General features: G+C 46.8%; 1 protein-coding gene across 4 annotated transcripts in view; it reads right to left on the bottom strand.

Moving 5' to 3' along the window:
* Positions 1-21,452, bottom strand: part of TBC1D14 (TBC1 domain family member 14) — a 112,150-nt gene that overhangs the window by 51,631 nt on the left and 39,067 nt on the right. For all 4 annotated transcript variants that reach the window (XM_058301293.1, XM_058301288.2, XM_058301283.1 and 1 more), the window contains one exon: positions 17,186-17,306. In XM_058301293.1, coding sequence (XP_058157276.1) covers positions 17,186-17,306 — 121 coding nt within the window. The remainder of the gene's footprint in view (positions 1-17,185; positions 17,307-21,452) is intronic.

Here is a 21,452-nt window from a genome sequence, read left to right as displayed (position 1 = left end):
TCTGTTTCCTTGATGATCTTCTGTCTAGTTGTTCTACCTAATGATGTGAGCGGCATCTTGAAGACTCCAACTATTACAGAGACGTCTCTCTCTCCCTTCAGTTTTGCCAGAGTTTGCTTCATGTGTTTTGGGGCACCCAGGTTAGATGCAGAGGTATTTATGACTGTTTTTTCTTCCTGGTGGATTTTTCCTTTTATTACTATATAACAGCCTTCTGTATCTCATCAGTTTTTTTGCTCTTAACATCTGTTTTGTTCAATATCAGTATAGCTACCCCTGCTCTTTTTTGACTACTATTTGCATGGAGTATCTTTTTCCAACCTTTCACTTTCAGTTGGTTTATAACCCTGTGTCCAAGATGAGTTTCCTGTAAGCAGCATATGGATGGCTCATGTTTTTTCATCCATTCTGTCAGAGTATATCTTTTGATTGGGGAGTTTAATCCATTCATATTCAATGATATTACTGTAAATGCATTATTTACTTCCACCATGTTGTTCTTCTGTTTTCATATGTAATATCTTATTTCCATCTGTCTTTCTGCTATTCTTTCTGCTATTCTTGTCTTCTATACTTCTTCCAAGCCTCTCTCTTCTTCTTTTTATTCCAGGTTCTAAGGCATATTTTAATATTTCCTGCAAAGGTGGATTCTTTTTTGCAAACCTTTGTTTTAGTCTGTGAATATTTTATACTCACCTTCATATATCTGAAGGACAATTTTGCTGGATAAAGAATCCTCGGCTGCAAGTTTTTCTCTTTCAGTATCCTAATTTTTCCATACCACTGTCCTCTCTCCTCTGTGGTTTCTGACTGGGTGTCCCTTGTATGTGATAGTTTGCTTCTCCCTTGCTGCTCTCAGAATTTTATATTTATCTTTTATGTTTGACATTCTGAGTAGTATGTGTCCTGGAGTAGATCTATTCAGATTTATTCTGGTTGGGGTATGCAGCAATTTTTGGACAAGTAAGTTTATTTCTTTCATAAGAGTTGGGAAAATTTCAGCCATTATTTCCTCAAATACTCTTTCTGTGCCTTTCCCTTCTCTTCTCATTCTGGAACTCTTATGACACTTATTTCATTGCATTTCATGTTGTAATTCAACTCCCTGAGATCCTGCGCAATTTTTTCCATTCTTTTCTCTCTTCAATTTCAGCTACTCTGTCTTCTGTATCACTTATTCTTTCTACTATCATTTCGAGTCTGCTGTTGTATGCCTCTAACACAAGGATTCTTAAACCTTATTTTTGTTCCACAGACCCCTCTGCCAGTCAGGTAAAAACCATGTACCCCTTACTAAGTCCACACTCTACTGTGTATTATTTAATAAATATATCATGCCCGCATCAACATGTACCCACAGGAATTTTTTTTTAATTTAATTTCAAGCTCACAGACCTCTTGTGAACAACCCCTGCTCTAGTGTGTTTTTTGTTTTGTTTTAGGAACCTCATACATGGTAAGGAGGCACTCAACCACAAGAGCTACGCCCACTCCCCTCTAATGTGTTTTTTTTTTTAATCTCCCCCCCCGCCCCGTGGTTGTTTTGCAATCACTGCCTGCTCTCTGTATCTATTCACTGTGTGATCTTTCCATGTCTGCTTGTCTCGTCTTCTCATCTTTCTCTTTAGGAGGCACCGGGAACCGATCCCGATGTCAGGAGGAGAAGAGAGGCCCTCAATTGCTTGAGCCACCTCAGCGCCCTGGTCCGCTGCGTCTCTCACTGTCTGTCCTCTGCGTCTCCCTTTGTTGCGTCATCTTCTTGCATCAGTTCTCCACGGGGGCATGCCAGCTTGTCTTCACCAGGAGGCCCCAGGAATCAAGCCCAGGGCCTCCCATTTGGTAGACGGGAGCACAACTGCTTGAGCCACATCCACCTGCCCCCTCTAATTTGTTTTTTTTTTTTCCTAATGTGTTTTTGATCTCACCTATCATGCCTTTCATTCCCATGAGCTATTGCTTTTCCACTCAGGTTTTCAAATTCTTATTTTTGCTTGCTCAGTGTCTTCTTGATGTTCTTTATCTCTTCAGCCATATTTTCTTTCGGCGCATTAATCTGACTTTGGAAATTTGTGTGAATCTCATCGATTAGTCGTCTCAAATTCTATGCCTCATCCAGGGCTTTGATATTTTCCTTTGTTTGGGCCATTTCTTCTGTTTTCTTAGCATGGCTTATAATTTTTTGCTGATGTCTAAGCAACTGATTATGATGGTGAGTTTTCTCAGATGCTCAGTTTCTGCCTCGTAGGGATTTAGTGGTGGGAAGCTGTGTGTTACTGCTGATCTCTGATTCTTGGTTCAACTTGTTCTGGGTCTTTAGGACTGTCCCTGTTAGTTGCTCAAATCTGGCTCCTGGACCCAGTAATGGTTTGCAGACCCACTTGTAAGAGCCTTGGGGAGGGAGGGTATAAAGGCCAGGGAAAGCCTTTCTTATTTACTTTTAATTTCTTCACGTGCACTTCCTTGGTCCACTAGCAAACAGCACCCTTTGGCAGCCCTCGCAGTTCCAAGCCTGGTGGGGGCATGCTCGCTACAACATGGGCCAGACCAGTGTGCAGAGGCTCCCGCCTGGAGGCTAAGAGCCTTGTTACTCAAACCTTCTCAGAGGCAGTTCTCCAACCTTTCGGGCAGGCCCCTCCCTTCTCCCAGGTAGGAAATAATTCCACTCCTCTTGGCATCCTCAAAAATCAGTCTTGATCAGTAGAGAGGGAGATCAAAAGGGTCAGAAATCTTTAGTCCCTTGCAGGCTGCCAAGGGAAACAATGGCGCGGTCAAACCTGGCTTAGAAGGGCTCATGGGACAGAGCAGACCAAATTTGTGGCTCAAAAGCTGAGCAGCCTTAGGCTGTGTCCCTCTCTCTCCCCTTTTCTGGGAAGGTGGATCCCTGGGACTCCCTTTGTCTGTAACCGTTGGCCCCGAGGCCTAAGAATTAAAAAATGTCTGCCTTGTGGAGGAGGGTGCTGGCAGTAGCAACTGCTGCTTTTAACTCATGGTTTTGCCGCCAGGATTTTCCTTTATCCCTCTCTCTTCTGGGCAGTGCCCAGCTTTCCCCTGGTGTCCTAAACCCTAGATTTTTTCCAGGCCATTTCTGCCTGCCCTCTAGCTATTTTGCTGGGAGAGAAGAGAGTCCTGTGTTTTTCTAGTCCGTCATGTTCCCAGAAGTCATCCCCAAAGATTGTTTTAATGTCCTGTTGTACACACACCTATTTGTTTCAATCTTGCCTAGCAATCTTATCCTCATTCTTCTTTATTTTTTGCCTATAAATACCCAATTCTTCAAATGCTCTTGAAACCAGCTTTACTTTCTTATACTGGTTTCCTCAATGCATTAGATAAATCTTGGACCCAAAGTTATCTTTTTTTTTTAAGTGAATGTCATGAAAAACAGTGGAGGAACTGTTTTATATTAAGAGAATAAAGGAACATGTAACAAAGGGCAATACACAAACCTACTGGATCCTGGTTCAAAGATCACAGTTTGGTGCAATCAGGGAAATATGCCTAATGGCCTGAATATCAGATACTACCATGGGATTTCTGTTCATTTTCTTGGTGTGATAATAACGTCAGGATTACATAGGAGAGTGCCTTTACCCTTAAGAGATGATACTGAAGTATTTAGGAGTGAGAGGTCATGTTATCGGCAACTTACGAAAGGTTCAATTTTTTGACACTGTGAAGCTCAGTTCTCAGTTTCTCCAAGGCTGGCCCCCCAGCCAAGTGCCTAGCACCATACATACTCTAGAATATATCCAGTAAGTGCTAAAGACAGGGAGTACACAGACTTACTAAATTTAAATATGGGAGAGAGGCAAGACTATGCATTAAGAACTCCCCAATCAAAAGACACAAACTCATCCTAGGGTCCACAGGATGGAGGAATAAAATATGGATTACAGTGGACTTACTGGTATTCTACTATAGAACTATTGTGATTAGTAATGGAAGAAACTGTAGCACTGATGTGGAGAAAGTGGCCACAAGAGTTGCTGAGGGCAGGAAGAGGGAAGAAGAGGTGTAATGTGGGGGAATTTTCAGGACTTGGAGTTGTCCTGGGTGGTACTGCAGGGACAGATGCTGGACATTGTATGTCCTGCCATGGCCCACTGAATGGACTGGGGGAGAGTGTAAACTACAATGTAAACTATAATCCATATGGGGCAGCAGTGCTCCAAAATGTATTCACCAAGTGCAATGAATGTGCCATAATGATGAAAGAGGTTGTTGATGTGGGAGGAGTGGGGGGGGGGAGGGTATGTGGGAACCTCTTATATTTTTTAATGTAACAATTTTTGTGATCTATGGATCTTCAAAAAATACAATAAAAAATAAATGCTCATAAAAAATTTTTTAAAAAAGACTATGTGTTAAGATATGCTTACTAAAACCCACTGCTTATCTTTTCTGGCCGGTTGTAACCCACAAATTACTATAACAATACAATCTCCACACCTAGGTCAGAATTAAGCGCCATTTACAAAGTTTTAACTCTATTTATAGTATATCATGAGATGGTAGGGTGAGAAAAATAAGAAATTTAGATCTTGAAACGAAGTAAAAATCAGAAGACATCCTGGCTTACCCAGTGGACCCAAGGTAAGCACGGGATCTTCACAGGGCGGATATGACCACAGAAGCAGAGGCTGGAGCCACACGGCCGCAAGCCCAGGAGTGCTGACAAGCTCCCAAAGCTGGCAGGAAGGACTGCCTTCTCCCCGGGGGTCTCCAGGAGGAACCAGTCCTGCTGAGGCCCAGATGCTCATTTCAGACTTCCAGCTTCCAGGACCGTAAGAGAATAAGTGTATGTTGTTTTGAGCCACAGCTGTGGCAATTTGTTACAGCAGCTGCAGGAAACTAGTGCAGGTACTGTCAGCATCATCTTCTTTTTCTTCCCCAGATACAGCAACCGCGGTTGTGATAACTTCCTGGGCCAAGAAACTGCTGGTCAGTGGCAGGGCGGGGTGTGAGCCCAGGCAGTGTGACTCCAGAGCCTATACTGTCAGTCATCTTGATATGCTGCACCTGAACCTAGGTTTCAGTTTCCCAGAACAGTGCTCCCTCCATGTCCGCAAGTCCACGTTAACCACCAGACACAGGCGGAAGACCAATGAACGAACGCCAGACTTGCCTACTGACTCATGCCACGCCATTCAGAGTGCCAAAGAGACGGACACCGTCCAAAGTGCTTCCACGCGTGGAAAAAACATGATTTTTAAAATCTCCCAAAGACCCAGTGATATTCTGAGTTCCGCACAAGGAAAGAAGGTAGAGTTAGGAATAACTTCACTCACCTCCGATCGGAAGTTCGTCCCGTGGTGCTTGCTTGTTACATTTCTTCGGGCAGGTTCTGGAGTGCCGACCACATGCCAGGCCTGCGCTGTGCGCCATGCGCCGGCAGGGGAGAAGGCTGGCCTGTGCCTCCAGGGGACACAAGTCTGGGGCCAGCGACCATCTGAAGAGGCCCAAGGAGGTGTCTCCCACAGTTGCTCCAACCGTGTTTTCAAGGGAGTTATAAATACTTAGAAACTTCACCTTCTTCCAGTAGGAATTAGATCAGTATGAAAAAAGTGTTTTCTGTGGCTGTCGTTGTTTTCATAAAAACACAAATTGAACTGCCTAAAGGAGGGCAAAAGCATTTGAAGTCTCCCAGTGACCACCTCTCCAGTCTTCCCAGGAAGCTGCAGAGCCCAGCTACGCCCATGAAAGCGCACCGCCTGGTTCAGGTCACACAGCAGGCCAGCAGGCTGGAGCGCAATCGCCCAGGCCAGGCAGAAACCGGAGAGACGATGCAAAGTCCCCTCCTCATAACGTCTGCAAGTTGCCGGAGAACCTACCATGAATAGCCAGAGGGAAGCTGCAGGGTTCACAGGGCGCGGATTCTCAACACTGACTTATTTACGTGGATGACATTTACACATATGTCACTTGGCTCAGAGAAAGGCCTGCAAGGAGACACTAAGCCGTGAGAGCAGGGGTTCTTAACCTTTTTGGTTCCACGGACCCCGTACGAAGTCCACGGTATACCGTTTGTTATTTAATAACTGTGTTACACCCACACCAGCACGTCCCCACAGTAATTTTTCTGAACTTCAGTTCAAGCTCACGGGCCCTGGCTGAGAAGCCTGCATCAGGAGCGCCATCCAGGAGGAGGGCAGTGCCCCGCAGAGCGAAGGAGGACCTTCCCGATCTGCTGTGTCTGCCTCTATCATCTGGGTATTTTTCAAGAAGGTTTTCATGAATTATTGTTATTATTTGAAGAAAAAAGTTAATGCCACTTAAGATAGAATCTAAAACTGATCCCACCAAATGCAATTTCCAAGCCACACAGAATATTACTGCAGCAAAGATATATATTTTTTTTAATTCTGAGAGAGAGGGAGGATGTAGCCCTGAAGAGAAATGAAAGGAGAGACGCCGATGACATTTACTGAGCTCCAACTAGAAGCCTTCCCCGCTCCAGGAGTGCCCACACTTTGTATTACTTAGCCCTCAGGCGCAAGCAAAGTAGGAGCTACCTTTGCAGAAGAGGAAACGGAAGTTCCAAAAGGCAAAGTAACAAAGGCCTAAGTCGAGGCCACTGACTGTAAGTGGCAGAATCAAGATTCATGGGAAGCAGATGGGGCTCAAGCAGTTGGGCACCCGCCTGCCACATGGGAGGTCCCAGGTTCAGTTCCCAGTGCCTCCTAAAGAAGACAAGAAGACAACAAGCTGATGTAAAGGGATTGCATGGCAAGCTGATACAACAAGATGACTACACGAAATGATACAATGAAGAGACACAACGAGGAAACACAAGAGACACAACAAGTGCGAGCAGAGGTGGCTCAAGCCATTGGGCACCTCCCACCCAAATGGGAGGTCCCAGGTTCGATTCCCGGTGCCTCCTGAAAAAAATAGAAAATAAAGAAGTAGATGAGCACACAATGAACAGACACAGAGAACAGACAACAAGTGCAAATAATGAGGGTGGGGGAGAATAAAAAAATAAATCTTTAATTTAAAAAAAAAAAATTCTGACTCAGATCTCTGATCCCAAAGCTGGAGTTCTCAGCTAGGCCCCTGCCTTCACAGGTCCAAGACCCCTCTGTCTTATTTTGCCAGGTCTGCTATAACAAAATACCACAAATTGGATGGCTTAAACAACAGGAATTTATTGATTCACAGTATGGAGGCTCGAAGCCCCAAATCAAGGTATAGGCAAGACATGCCTTCTCCAAAGTCTGCAGCATTCTGGTGGCGGCCGGCAATCACTCTCTGCCTCTGTCACACGGCCATCTAGGCTCTTTCTGTCTCCTCCTCCAATGGCTTGTACTTTTGTGTCCAAATTTCCTTTGTTTATAAGGACCTCAGTCACATAGGATGCAGGCCCACCCTGATTCTCTTTGGCCACATCATAATAAGATCTTTAAAGATCTCATTAGAAATGCGTTCACAGCCACAGGACCGGGGGTTAGGGCACGAACATCTTTGTGGGAGACATGATGCACCCTATCACGACCTCTCACCCCAGCACTGCCAGACGTCCCAGTGGAGATCTAAGAAAGAGCAAAATGTCCATTTCCTGTCCCTGAATACCTATTTATTCCTGGTAAGGCAACAGAGCAGCTCCAGTGTTTTCACTGAAGCCATGTTCTCTGGATACTGCCTTCTCAAGCCAGCGGGAGAGAGGTACCACTTCCACGTAAGCAAAAAGAAGAAACCCTGAACATTTTAGTTTTAGTTTATATTGTTAAAAAGTATTTTAAGTACAAGATTTATACCTCTAATAAATTAACTGCTACCACAATGTATTAGTTAGCCAAAGGGACGCTGATGCAAAATACCAGAACTCTGTTGGCTTTTATAAAGTGTATTTATTTGGGATAGAAGCTTACAGTTACCAGGCCATAACGCGCAAGTTACTTCCCTCACCAAAGTCGGTTGCCTTGTGTTGGAGCAAGAGGGCTGCAGAGGGTTCAGGCTTCCTCTTCCTCTTAAGGCTCCTTGGTCCCCAGCTTCTTCCAACATCAGCCGCAGCCTGTGACAAGTCTTGTCTCTCTCCCAGGGCTTGTTTCTCTGTGGGTTCAGCTGTTCTGGTCTCTCCACAAGGTCAGTTGTAGACTATTAGGCGCTCTCTCTTTTCCCAGGGCCTCTGCCGTGTCTATGGATCCATCTCTACCCCTCTGTGTTCTTCTCTTGCGTGCTTACTTCCTGGGGCTCCAGCTCAAAACTCCAACCTCCCTTCTCCGTGGTGTGGTTTCTCTCTGAGTCCCCGCTCCTTGGTGGGCAGGAACTCAACATCCTCATGATGTGACCCAATCAAAGCCTTAATCATTATTTAATCAAGTAAAAGTGAAGCCTCTGAATCCAATACACTAATAAGGCCCAGAGGAAAAGACCAGTTTATAAGCATAACCCAATATTTCTTTTTGGAATTCATCAATAATATCAAACTGCTACACACAGCAACATAAGAGACAATCTATCCATAGAATAAAAAACAAATTCAAATTAAACAACCACACTGCCATTTCTGCGTGGAACTTCAGATCACTTCCCGTCTTCCCTCCCTCCCGGAGAGCCATCGTATGGAGATCAGACATTTAATCACCCTGCTGCTTTACCCAAACCCAGCATTAATGGGGGTAGACATTTGGTGAGGTAATTTCCTGGTGGACTCGCCCTCCACCAAAAGGTCCTGGTCCCACACAAATATGCCATCTACCACCTTGACAAGCCAAATCTTCCAGGGCAGGGTTCAACTTCCAACCCTGGGATAAAGAAGGAACTCTGTTCTGGCCACTAGGAACCTGAGAGTCAAATTTTAAGTGTGCCTCTAGCAGTTACAGGGGACCCTGTGAGCTGTATTTTGGAGTATCCATTTATCTCTGAATTCATCTTACTGTCCGTTGCCCAAATTTCCTCAACTACTTTTTTCTATCGTTCTGCATATATTTAAAAAAATTTTTTCCTGGCACATGTAACAAAATTCATACCATGAAAAAGGGTATAGTGTGAAAAGCAGGCCTGCTTCTCCCTATTTCCCACGTACCCAGTTTGTTCTCCAAAGCAATTCTACTCTAATCCATTTCTTAAGTCCTTCCAGATACAGTCTCTGCACTTACAAAGATACACATCCATCTTTATATACATAGAACACACTACAAAAGGTATTCACAGAGGGATTTATCCAGTTTCCACTGTCCCAGCCATTTAGCTAGTTTCCAATCTTCTGTGTTGCAATCAATACCCTTGTACAGCCATCCTGTCACTTACATACCAATTCACCTGCAGGATAAATTTCTAGAAGTGAAAATGCTGGGTCAAAGGGTAACCTAATTGACTGAGTCACTGATTCATTCACACAGGTTTTACTTTTTAAATTGATACACAATTGGCTTTTTCTTGTGTCTATAGTTCTATTTCTATGACTTTTAACATGGTGTGTAACCACCGCCATCACAATCAAGTTACAGAGAGGTTCAATCATCCTCAAAAACCTCCTTCATGCTATCCTTTCATAGTCACACTCTGTCCCACTCCACCCCAGATACTACTGATCTGTTTTCATCACTATAGTTTTGTCTTTTTACGAATGTCATATAAATGGAACCATATAGTATATAACCTTTCGAGACTGGCTTCCTATACTCAGGTAAGACCCCTGAGACTCGTCCAAGATGTTAGGGGCAACAAGTCTTTATCCCTTTTTATTGCTGAGCAGTATTCCATTGTATGGATGATCACAGTTTATTCATTCACTGAAGGATATTTGAGCTCTTTCCGTTTTTTTACAATTATGAATAAACTGCTATAACTACATTCATGTACAGATTTTTATGTAAATGTAAGTTTTCATTTCTCTATAGTAAATACCCAAGAGTGAGATCGCTGGGTTATATGATGAGTACATTTCACTTTATAAGAAGACATACTTATATCAGAGGGGCTGACCATTTTGCATTCCCTTCAGTGAGGTACAGGCTAGGACTTCTGGTAGGATACTGAAGAGGAATGGAGAGAGCAGGCAGCTTTGTGGATCCAAAGTCAGCTCAGTTGCCAACGCCTTTGCAGTAGTTTCCAAATCTGTCCGGCAGGTACAAGGCCCAGTGGCTAGTCTGGGATTTGTGTGGTGCTATATCCCGAAATTCAGTTCAAAGTTGATGTGTGCTATTTAAGGTCAGGTCCACGTCCACAGCTTCAGGGTGAGCCCAGGAGGTCATAAACAACTTAAGGGGTACTTTTCCTGAGCCCCTCCTCTCGTGATCTCCCCAATACATTCCAGTTCCCTGTTTTTCTAGCCACACACTCCCCACTGCTGTGTCCACATGGGTGCCAGGCAGTGGAAGCAGAAAAAGAATGAAGCATTAAGGTTTCACCCCACCTTCTTGGGAACAAAGGCCCTCTAATCAGTTCTTTTTTTGGGAATTTTAGGCTCCTGTCAGCCCCCACTGCTGCTGCTATGAGACAGCTTAGGGGCAGGTGTGCAAGAAAAAAGAATAAAAAAAGAAAAATGGGGTTTCTGCACTCTGAGTGTTAAGAGACCCTTTCCCACTCCTCAAACCAGAATTAGAGAGCTTCTCCTGCTGCCCTTTCCGTGTGCATTCAGGCCATCTATGGGTGGGGACTGCCTTGAGTCCGGGGCATGATTAAGTGGTCCTTCAAACTCTCGTCTCCTTTCCCAACCCACACACTAACCTTTGCTTTTCAGAGTCCTCACATCGCTGCCCTATGCATTATGTTTCGGTTTTACAGCTGCATTCACTGGGAGAGACAAGGTGGAGTGTGCTTACTCCATCTTACCCAGAACTCAGCCTGTTCTATTTATTTTTGTAAACTGGTTTGAATCCATTTTTCAAAGATCTAAGGGATGAGGAAATGAAGGTAGCTTTCTTGTTGTTATTTTATAATTCACCTCTAGGTCTGCAGCCAGTTACTTCCACTGACCACCCAGGCCCATCCCTTTCCTCGACAAGGTGAGATGATTTGTGACTTCTGAGTACCTGCGGCTCAGAGGTGAGGAGCAGGAGTATCACTTTAAGCTGTCCTGAATTGGCCCTCTTCTGGGATTCTCTCTTTAAGAACAAGAGCTGACTTGAAATTCCAGAAGGCTATCCAAGGCATTTCAGGTTATACAGACCCAAATACAACAGACCTTGTACTCAACTTTGCTCACATGACAGTGCTTCATCCAGGACACTGTGAAATATACAAACCTGACCTTTCCTGTAGCTTTCCTTTCCCAAATCAGCAATTCATCAGAGGCCACCCAGCCTTAAACTTTCTCCTCAACCTTGTTTCCTGACAATGCCCATTCCTCTAGTCTACACAGCTAGTGTTACACCGAAAGATTCACAAATTCTGCTTCAAAGCAAAATTCAAGAATTTTCGGCCCTGAGACCCCCTGATATCTGCTCAAATTACAAAGCTTGATTTTTAATTTTTTGAGTGACACAATAGTTTTATTTGAAGCATAAAAGCACACTGTGTTTTTATCACGTAGGCTGGGATTTTCTTTAGGGTTCCTAAGACAGGACTTTTGTTTCACCCTCTATCACAATTTCTTGGGAAATCCACTGGAAAGGGAGCAAGACACACTTGGGGAAGAAATTACTGTTGCTGGGAAGTTGCAAAGAAAGCCTGAACAAGCTTGTTCGCGTGAGCATACACCTAACAGAGCCCAGGACGAGGCCCGTGGCGTGGGGAAAGGGCTCCGCTCCTGGTGTCACAGTGGAACAGCCATCTCCTCCGTGCACAGCACAGGCCCACCCCAACAGGCAACGGGGCCGACTCGGTGATGCTGACCACAGCACGGGCTCCTCGGGGCCCTGCCTGGATGCCCAGTGCAGTCACCCCGAGCCGAGCATTAAAAGGGGGAGGCAGCGTCGGTGTCTCGGACACTCTGCTGTGTGCTGTCCCATCCTGAAGGCTGCACACTCGCGTGCACCGTGCTGCACACGTTGAACCATTCAGGACAGTGGTGCAGGTTCTCAGCCTGCCGGGTCAGTCTTGTCACAAACCAAAAGCCCGAACGAAGGAAGTCTTTCAACTGCAAGTGCTTGAAGGCGGCACGGCGGCCTTCCAGCTCATTCCGCCCCACAGTCTTCAGGTTTGGCGGCAGTGGGTCCCCCTCCTCGGCACACTTAGCCTGTGTGCTTTGCCGGCCACGTCCGAGGGGGTGCCGACCCAGGCGAGGAGCAGGGGCAGCGGGGTGGAGAGGGGCACCCGCTGGCTGGTGCACTGGGTGAGCCCCCGGGCACTGGCATTACCTGGAGGGCTCATGAACACACAGCCGACTGTTTCAGCGTGTCCAGGGCGAGCCCTGTATGCCCAACAAAGGCCCGGGGGATGAGGACGCTCCCAGCCTGGGGACCACACCCTGAAAACCACTGTTCCAGTGTGATTCTCCTAGCTTTGGTTATCTTTATTTCCCTATTAGGGGAATCTCTCTGAAATCACAATGGAAGCTGACTTATCTCCAACATTTTTATTATACTTGAAAAGATAACTGAAAGTAACACTTCAACATTTCCCAAAACAGATAGTCAAGTGTGTATAAAAGCCCAAGACAAGAGAAATGTGGCCAGTTAGAACGAAATCAGTGATGCATCTGAGTGCCCTGGATAAACTATAAGGGGCTGCTGGGCCGCTCACTCCCAGTTAACCAGGGGCCACGCCCATCACTGCTGGAGCACTCACTCCTAGTTAACCAGGGGCCATGCCCATCACTGCTGGAGCACTCGCTCCCAGTTAACCAGGGGCCGCGACCATCACTGCTGGAGCACTCACTCCCTGTTAACCAGGAGGCGCGCCCGTCACTGCTGGAGCACTCACTCCCAGTTAACCAGGAGGTGCGCCCGTCACTGCTGGAGCACTCGCTCCCTGTTAACCAGGAGGCGCGCCCGTCACTGCTGGAGCACTCGCTCCCTGTTAACCAGGAGGCGCGCCCGTCACTGCTGGAGCACTCACTCCCTGTTAACCAGGAGGCGTGCCCGTCACTGCTGGAGCACTCACTCCCTGTTAACCAGGAGGCGCGCCCGTCACTGCTGGAGCACTCACTCCCAGTTAACCAGGAGGCACACCCGTCACTGCTGGAGCACTCACTCCCAGTTAACCAGGAGGCACACCCGTCACTGCTGGAGCACTCACTCCCAGTTAACCAGGAGGCACACCCGTCACTGCTGGAGCACTCACTCCCAGTTAACCAGGAGGCGCACCCGTCACTGCTGGAGCACTCACTCCCTGTTACCCAGGAGGCGCACCCGTCACTGCTGGAGCACTCACTCCCTGTTAACCAGGGGCCGCGCCCGTCACTGCTGGAGCACTCACTCCCAGTTAACCAGGAGCTGTGCCCGTCACTGCTGGAGCACTCACTCCCTGTTACCCAGGAGGCACACCCGTCACTGCTGGAGCACTCACTCCCAGTTAACCAGGAGGCACACCCGTCACTGCTGGAGCACTCACTCCCAGTTAACCAGGAGCCGCGCCCGTCACTGCTGGAGCACTCGCTCCCTGTTAACCAGGGGTCGCGCCCGTCACTGCTGGAGCACTCACTCCCAGTTAACCAGGAGCCGCGCCCGTCACTGCTGGAGCACTCACTCCCTGTTAACCAGGGGCCGTGCCAATCACTGCTGGAGCACTCACTCCCAGTTAACCAGGAGCCACGACCGTCACTGCTGGAGCACTCACTCCCAGTTAACCAGGGGCTGCGCCCATCACTGCTGGAGCACTCGCTCCCAGTTAACCAGGAGGCGCGGCTGGCACTGCTGGAGCACTCGCTCCCAGTTAACCAGGAGGCGTGCCCGTCACTGCTGGAGCACTCACTCCCTGTTAACCAGGAGGCGTGCCCGTCACTGCTGGAGCACTCACTCCCTGTTAACCAGGAGGCGCGCCCATCACTGCTGGAGCACTCACTCCCAGTTAACCAGGAGCCGCGCCCGTCACTGCTGGAGCACTCACTCCTTGTTAACCAGGAGCCGCGCCCTTCACTGCTGGAGCACTCGCTCCTTGTTAACCAGGAGCTGTGCCCGTCATTGCTGGAGCACTCACTACTAGTTAACCAGGAGCCACACCCGTCACTGCTGGAGCACTCACTCAGAGCCACACCCTGTGCCAAACACAGAGCAAAAACACTTGACCTGCATCCCTTTCTTAATTGACGATGACCCAGCGGGCAGGGGTTGTGATGCCCACTTTGCAGATGAGGAAACTGAGAAGCAACTGTAAGAGGCAAAGCCACAAATGAGACCCAAGCCTGCAGCTGCAAAGCTCTCGCCGGTGTACACCTGCGTCCTCGGCTGAACCACGAGCACCCTGAGGCAAGCCGACCTGCGCTCCCAATGCCCAGGCCAAGACCTGATCCCTGACATGCGCTCAGTGGCTGCTGAATGAGCCAACAGCAGGACCATGTGGAGGGCTCAGGCTCATGCTTTCCTACTGTGCTCCATCTCCTGTGTTCAAGGGAAGAAATGATAACACGTGCACACTTTCACCGTACTTTCTATAGCAGATACTATTCTAAGCACGTCACGATATTCACCCATTTAACCCTCACCACCTGGGAGGAACGACCTAATATTCTCCAGGTTTTAGAGAGGATGGCAGAGCTGGGATAAAACCCAGGCAGCATGACTCAAAGTCCATGTTCTTAAATCATTATGGTGCTGCTTTTCCTAAGTAACAAAAAATTACTAAAGTATGAATAACAAAAAAGGAGTTAAGAGTTTCCTAAAGATCTAACTTAACGCTTTAACTCAAACTGTAGTTGTCGTTGCCACATTGAATCACAAGCCTAGACATACAAGGCCCTGCACAAGCCTCTCGAGAGCAGCAGCTGCATGAGCTGACGTCGCAGGCAGCCAGCACCGGGCCTGGGGCGCGGGAGCCCCTCCGCTGGAGGAGGCGCCTGACCCTGCACCTCCAACTCGGGCAGAGCGCAGAAGGATGGGACAAGAGGGCAAGAGACACAAAGCACAAGCACACAGGTCACAGCAGAACTGCATGGCTCACGCAGGTTCAGTTACATTCTTTATTATTGATGACTGGGGCCAGATGGTCCTCTTTGTTGCCATATTGTGTTACCATCTAATTAGCCGACCTAGTCATTTCGGTTCAATGCACACACCCTTTACTTCAAGACCATAATTCAGGTTTACCCTTAAAAAAATATGAAAACGATAACTGAAATAAATTCAAACATGATGTAAGTGATATTAGGAGCCAAGGGAGAACCGATTTAGTATAATTTGTTGTTTGGAAAAGGTGGATTTCTTTAAACATTTTATAATGGCTTGGCTGCTTAGTTTCCTAAGAAATTTATAACTGAGCTCTGCGTACAAACCTATATAATTGTATGCTATTTTAATAGGCCTACACAGTAAATGATTCAAATTCAAAGTTTAACAATCTACAAAAATAATTCCAACATGGATTTACTCAGTAAGTCTTCTGAGTCCAGACAATTACTACAGAGAATGTTATGCAACATTCAAAACAGATTTAACTGCCCAGGCATCAACAATGAAACCTGTGGAAAGCCACCTTGCTGTCCCAGCCAGCAGCCCCAGCGCTGTGCTCTCCGCCCTGCTCCCTGCACTGTGCCTCGGCACTGAACGTTTCAGCACGTCTGTCCAAGTGGCCTCCTCTGGAACCTCACAGCTGCCGCGGCACTGGGGGACCCCACCTTCTCTCGGAAAGGCGACCTCATCACTCCCCAGAGCCTCCCGCTGAAGCACGGTGAGGTGCACATCCCCCGCCCCCGGCCACCTGGGCCCTGGCTGTCCCCACTGGCCGCCCACCTGCCCCTCCCTGCACGGCACTCCTCTCCAGAGGGACTCTGCCGTGTCACTTGCCACGTGACCTTGGGCCAGGCACTGGCCCCTGTGGCTCAGGTCTTCCTTGGTAAAGGAATAATGAAGGATAATAACTGTCTTCTTCATGAGCTTGCAGCAAGTTTTACATTAGCTAAACACAGAAGTACTGACTCATTTAGACTAGCACACAGGCATCACTCATTACTACTCATTCTCCACCACACCTTCCCCAGACGGACTGCCTCCTTCCACACACACCTGCACCCTTCTAGTGCAACATTCCTAGGGGAGCTCCCAAGCACAGGAGCTGTGTCATCTCTGCAGCCCCTGTAACAAGCGTAACACCTGGCTCTTAGCATGGCCTCAGAAAGTGTCCACTGGGGAAGCAGATGTGGCTCAAGCGGTTGGGCACCCACCTACCACATGGGAGGTCCCAGGTTTGGTTCCCAGTGCCTCCTAAAGATGAAAAACAAGACAGCAAGCTGATACAACGCAATGACATGAGGAGACACAACGAGGAAACACAATGACACAACAAGCAGGGTGCGGAGGTGGCTCAAATGATTGGGCGCCTTCCTCCCACACAGAGAGCACACAACAAACAGACACAGAGAGCAGACAGCAAGCACAAACAACAGGGGCGGGGAATAAATAAAATAGTATAAATCTTTAAAAAAGAAAGTGTCCACTGAATGATTACACTCAATTAATATGTAGCCATTGACTAGAAAACTGAGATTTCAGAGGTAAGACTGGCAGGGGAACAAGGTCACAGCACTGGGCAAACAGCAGGCAGCCACCAGGATGCCAAGATCAGGGCCTAGAAGTAGGGGCAGAGGGAGAGAGTCAGGGCTGCCCAGGCCGGGGGCCACCCAGTCCCTGCACGAGCCCCCTCTCCTTGCAAAGAGGACCACGTGCCTCCCACCTCAGGGAGCAAGGCAGCCCCGTGATGAGATGGAGAAGGGGTCACACGGCGCTTGGGTGAACTGAGAGGCCCGGCTTCCCACCTCCATGGAGCACCGGAAGGACTTACACTCCAGTAAACCCATGGGATCAGAGAGGGGGCATGCTTGAAGATAAACAAAATTAATAACAATTTAACTATAAGCACATTTGCAATTACTATTGAAAAAATGATTAAATCAATTATAAGTATATAAAGCTATTCTCTGTCAACTGAACTTTCCTATGTGCATGTCACAAGCTATATGAAATGAAAATGGTTAAAATAAAGCCATCCACACTCTGAATACAGACTTAAATGTAAGGAACTTGGCAAGCAAATAATACAAAGTTTTCCAATTTCAAAGCCTCAGTAATGGGCATTTTTGCAAAGTTCATAAATATATGCTGTATACACACAACAGCATCTTTCTGTGCTTTCATATCTTGTATACCTTTTGCATTTTCTTTGAATCTTTCTGAGCATTCTCCCGGTGTGGTACTTTTCCAAATAACTTCCATCCCAAGTCATTTTGCTTTTCAAGTCTTGCATTTTGTTTTCTAGCAAGCAAATTCCTATAGGAAGAAAATAAAAGGGTTAGGGAATTTCTGGGTATTTACAGAATCACTGTGACAGCCAAGTCACTCTCTAATGAAAATAAGCAGACTGTCCTGTGAGAAACACAAGGTGACAAACCATAGACTTTGATTCCTTAGACTTGATTTTCATCTAAACACAGAATGAGAAGACCTGAAACCAGAAATAAACTTTTCTTATTCAATTGTTATATGTAAATATTCTACAGTTAGAGTAAGGAAATGTGTTATATCATAGCAAAGTATGCCAGAAAAAGTGAACTTTGGGGTGAGACCAAATGCATAAAGCCCTGGCTCAATCCACTCGCTAGCAGTGTGATCCTAGACAGTTGATCAACCTCTCTGAGCCTCAGTTTCCTTATGTTTAACAAGGGGGCACCACTCCAATTTTAATATGGATTGGTGTAAGAATGAAAATGCCTGGTACTTAACCACTGCTTTAAAAGTGATAGCTACCTTAGTGGTTAACCTCTCTCTAGTTTAGTTTAAATTGTCTACAAGGTAAATGCATAAAAATCATCTCTTTATAAAGTATCTTCAAGTATCTTAAAAAAAAAGCCACTTATGAGATGGTCACAAGGTCTTCTCTTCCAAAAACAAGTAAACGAAATTTACACAAATAAATCCCAACTGGTAGTATGAAATAAACTATGTTTTGGATCACACTGTATTGGTAATTCATTAAAAACAAATGGTTTCCAGGGCTCAGTAGACAGTACAAGATGCGCCTGCAACAGCTTGATGTGCTAGAGAGTAAGAAAGTGCTCAAAGACCTATGGGGACATGTCTAACAGAAACAGAAGGCAGCTGAGAGGGCACCCCGTGGCTAAATCTGGAAGAATTTAGTCATCAACATAAATAATGAGAATAACGGATTATAAGCATTGAACGAGACAGGAAGCATGAGCCCAAACTGATACAAACAGACAACAGACTCTAAATAAACGAAGGAGAGGGGAAGCCCTTCCCTAACAAAGTGCCAAAGAATAACCACAGGACGACTGAGGGAGGTAAGGAATGATCAGCAGGAGCCAAAACCAGTGGCTGAAAGTCTGATGAACAGGGTTTCTACACAGTTTTAAAATATCTCCCACAAATTACCTGCTAATTACAAAGACAAAAATAGTTAACTTTACAATGGTGTTAATAGGATGGTTTGTGGGGAAAATACACCAAATATAACACACAAACTATTTACAGATTCGACGGCATCCCAATAAAATTTCCAACAGCCTTTTTTGCAGAAATGGAAAAGCAAATTATCAAATTTAATTGTAAGGTTAATAGGCCCTGAATAGCCAAAAATATCTTTAAAAAGAAGAACGACGTTAAAGGACTCTCACTTCCTGACTTTAAAGCATATTACTTTGCTATAGCAGTAAAAACAGCATGGCACTGGCACTGGCATAAAGAAAGACAAACTGACCAATGGAATCAAATTGGAACCAATGGAATCAAAACCATTCAGAAACAGACTCTCACAGCTACAGTCAAGTGATTTTTGACAAGGCTGTCAAACCCATTCAGCCAGGTCAGAACAGCCTATTCAACACAAGATGCTGGGGGAACTGGCTGTCCATAGCTAAAAGAAAGAAAGGGGGCCCCCAGCTCACACCTTATAAAAATTAACTCAAAATAGACCCTATTAGTAATAGGATAGTTTGTGGGGAAAATACAACAAATATTAGCTATGGATGACAGTAATATTTTGGCAATGTTCTTTCATCATTTCTAATAGAGGTGTCACAACAATGTAAGGGGGGGATAATGTATGGGAATCCTGCCTGCTATGCATGATTGTTTTGTTAACTCACAACTCCAGAAAAAACACTTTATACTGTGCACACGTGGGGAGACAGCCCCGGCTTGAAGGGATGGTGGCCGCAGCCCAGGGGCCTGCGTTTCCCCATGCCCGGGTCCTCACGCAGCACCTGCCCGCAGGTGGGCCTGGTCCTGCGACAGCACCACCAGTGCTGGTACAGACACCACATGCCACCTGACCTAACACCCCGAGCAGCACTCCAACACGTTCCTCTTCAAAAGTGCAAGGACACGGAAGACCAAGAAAGGCTGAGAGGGACGATTCCAGACTCAAAAGAGATTAAAGAGACAGGGCAATGACATGCGATGCACATCCCGTACTACATCCTGGGCCTTCGTGAGGGGAAAAAAAAAACGGTTAAAAAAAAAGAAAAGCGGGAAACGGACTTGGCCCAGTGGTCGGGGCGTCCGCCTACCACATGGGAGGTCCACAGTTCAAGCCCCGGGCCTCCTTGACCCGTGTGCAGCTGGCCCATGTGCAGTGTTGATGCGCGCAAGGAGTGCCGTGCCACGCAGGGGTGTCCCTGCATAGGGGAGCCCCACACGCAAGGAGTGCACCCCGTAAGGAGAGCCGCCCAGTGCGAAGGAGGGAGCAGCCAGCCCAGGAATGGCGCCGCCCACACTTCCCGTGCCGCTGACGACAACACCAGTGGACAAAGAAACAAGACGCAGCTAAAAGACACAGAGAACAGACAACCAGGGGGCAGGGGGAATTAAATAAATAAATAAATCTTTTTTTAAAAAAAAGCATTATTGCGACAAGTGACAAAATTCTAACAGACCATGGAGTAGGTAACAGCAGTGGGTTAGTGTTAAATTTCCTGATTTTGATAATACACTACAGTTATATTCAAGAGAATATCCTTATTTTTAGGAAATATGCTGACGTATTATATTTAGGGTAAAAGGGTCTGAGATCTCCAACTCAATCTTCTAATGATTCAGAAAAATAATAATAATATATATACACAAAGAGAGAATATGATGAAAACAAATGGAGCAGAATGTGAACTGTTGGTGAATCTGGGTATAGGCTATATGGGATTACCTTGTACTTCTCCTGCAACCTTTCAGTAAATTTGAAATTATGTCAAAATAAAGTTACAAAACTTTCACACACAAAAAGAAAAGAAATGGCTTACTGTATTCTTCCTTGTTTCCTACTGCGGTTATCGTGGAATCTATTTCAGACATGGCTTCAGGGCCCAAGGCGGCTTCTATTTAGGTTTAAAGAAGCAAACTTTGTGCTGCCTCCAAGGCCCACGCTGGACACCTAAGGCTCGGCCGGCGGGGAGGGACTGAAGCCCAGTGAAAGGACAGGCACCCGGACCTGGGCGCACCACACAGGGGGTGCCTCTGGGGAAGGAACAGGTGCAGGGGAGGAAAGGTGGGGAAACAAAACGACCCAGGAGGGGAGGGCCGGGAGCGAGGGCCCACCTCCCCGGGTACTCGGGCCTCTCTCCGGGAGGACAGAGGGCCGCCCAGGGTCTAGCAAGGGTGAGGAATGGGCTAGAGGGCACACAGGGGCAACTGGGCGTGTGGCGTATGCGGAGGAAAGCCGGGGCCCCGACTCTCAGGTCTCGTCTGGGACACGAGAGGAGGAGGAGCAGATGTGCCCGGCTGGAAGCCCAGCAGGACCGAGACCTTGCCAGTGCTAACAAATGCACACACGAAGGTGGCACAGGTACAATTCAACTCATCAAAAATTAAAGTTCCTTAGCTTTTTAGCATAAACACTTAAGTTATCCGTGATAGGCCGTGACTTTTTAAAGTTCGATAAAAAACAACCTCAGGCATCTTTGGATATATGATGTTGCATGGATAGAAAAGTTGGGGAATAGATGTGGCTCAAGAAGTTGGGCGCCCACCTACCACATGGGAGGTCCCAGGTTTGGTTCTCGGTGCACCCTAAAGACAACGAGCAAGACAGCAGGCTGGTGTAGTGAGCTGATGCAACGAGATGATGCACCGAGAAGACACAACAAGAGACACAAAAAGCAGGGAGCGGAAGAGGCTCAAGTGATTGGGCGCCTCCCCCCAACACGGGAAGTCCTGGGTTCAGTTCCCAGTGCCTCCTAAAAGAGAAGACGAGCAGACACAGAGAGCACACAACAGACAGGCATAGAAAGCAGACAACGAGTGCAAACAATGAGGCGAAGGGGTGAAATAAATAAATAACTCTTAAAGAAAAGAGAAGTTGAAGCACAACCCCAAAGTAAGTCACTACAAGTAGTAAGGTGTTGTGGCCTCAGACCCTGAACTAAAAGAGCTCGTTCCCAGCCTCAGCTGTGGGCGCCCCAGAGG

This window comes from Dasypus novemcinctus, chromosome 1 (genome assembly GCF_030445035.2).
Source record: "Dasypus novemcinctus isolate mDasNov1 chromosome 1, mDasNov1.1.hap2, whole genome shotgun sequence".
Lineage (NCBI taxonomy): Eukaryota > Metazoa > Chordata > Mammalia > Cingulata > Dasypodidae > Dasypus > Dasypus novemcinctus.
Note: the sequence above shows the minus strand (reverse complement) of the source record. Positions and strands in the feature narration are given on the sequence as shown.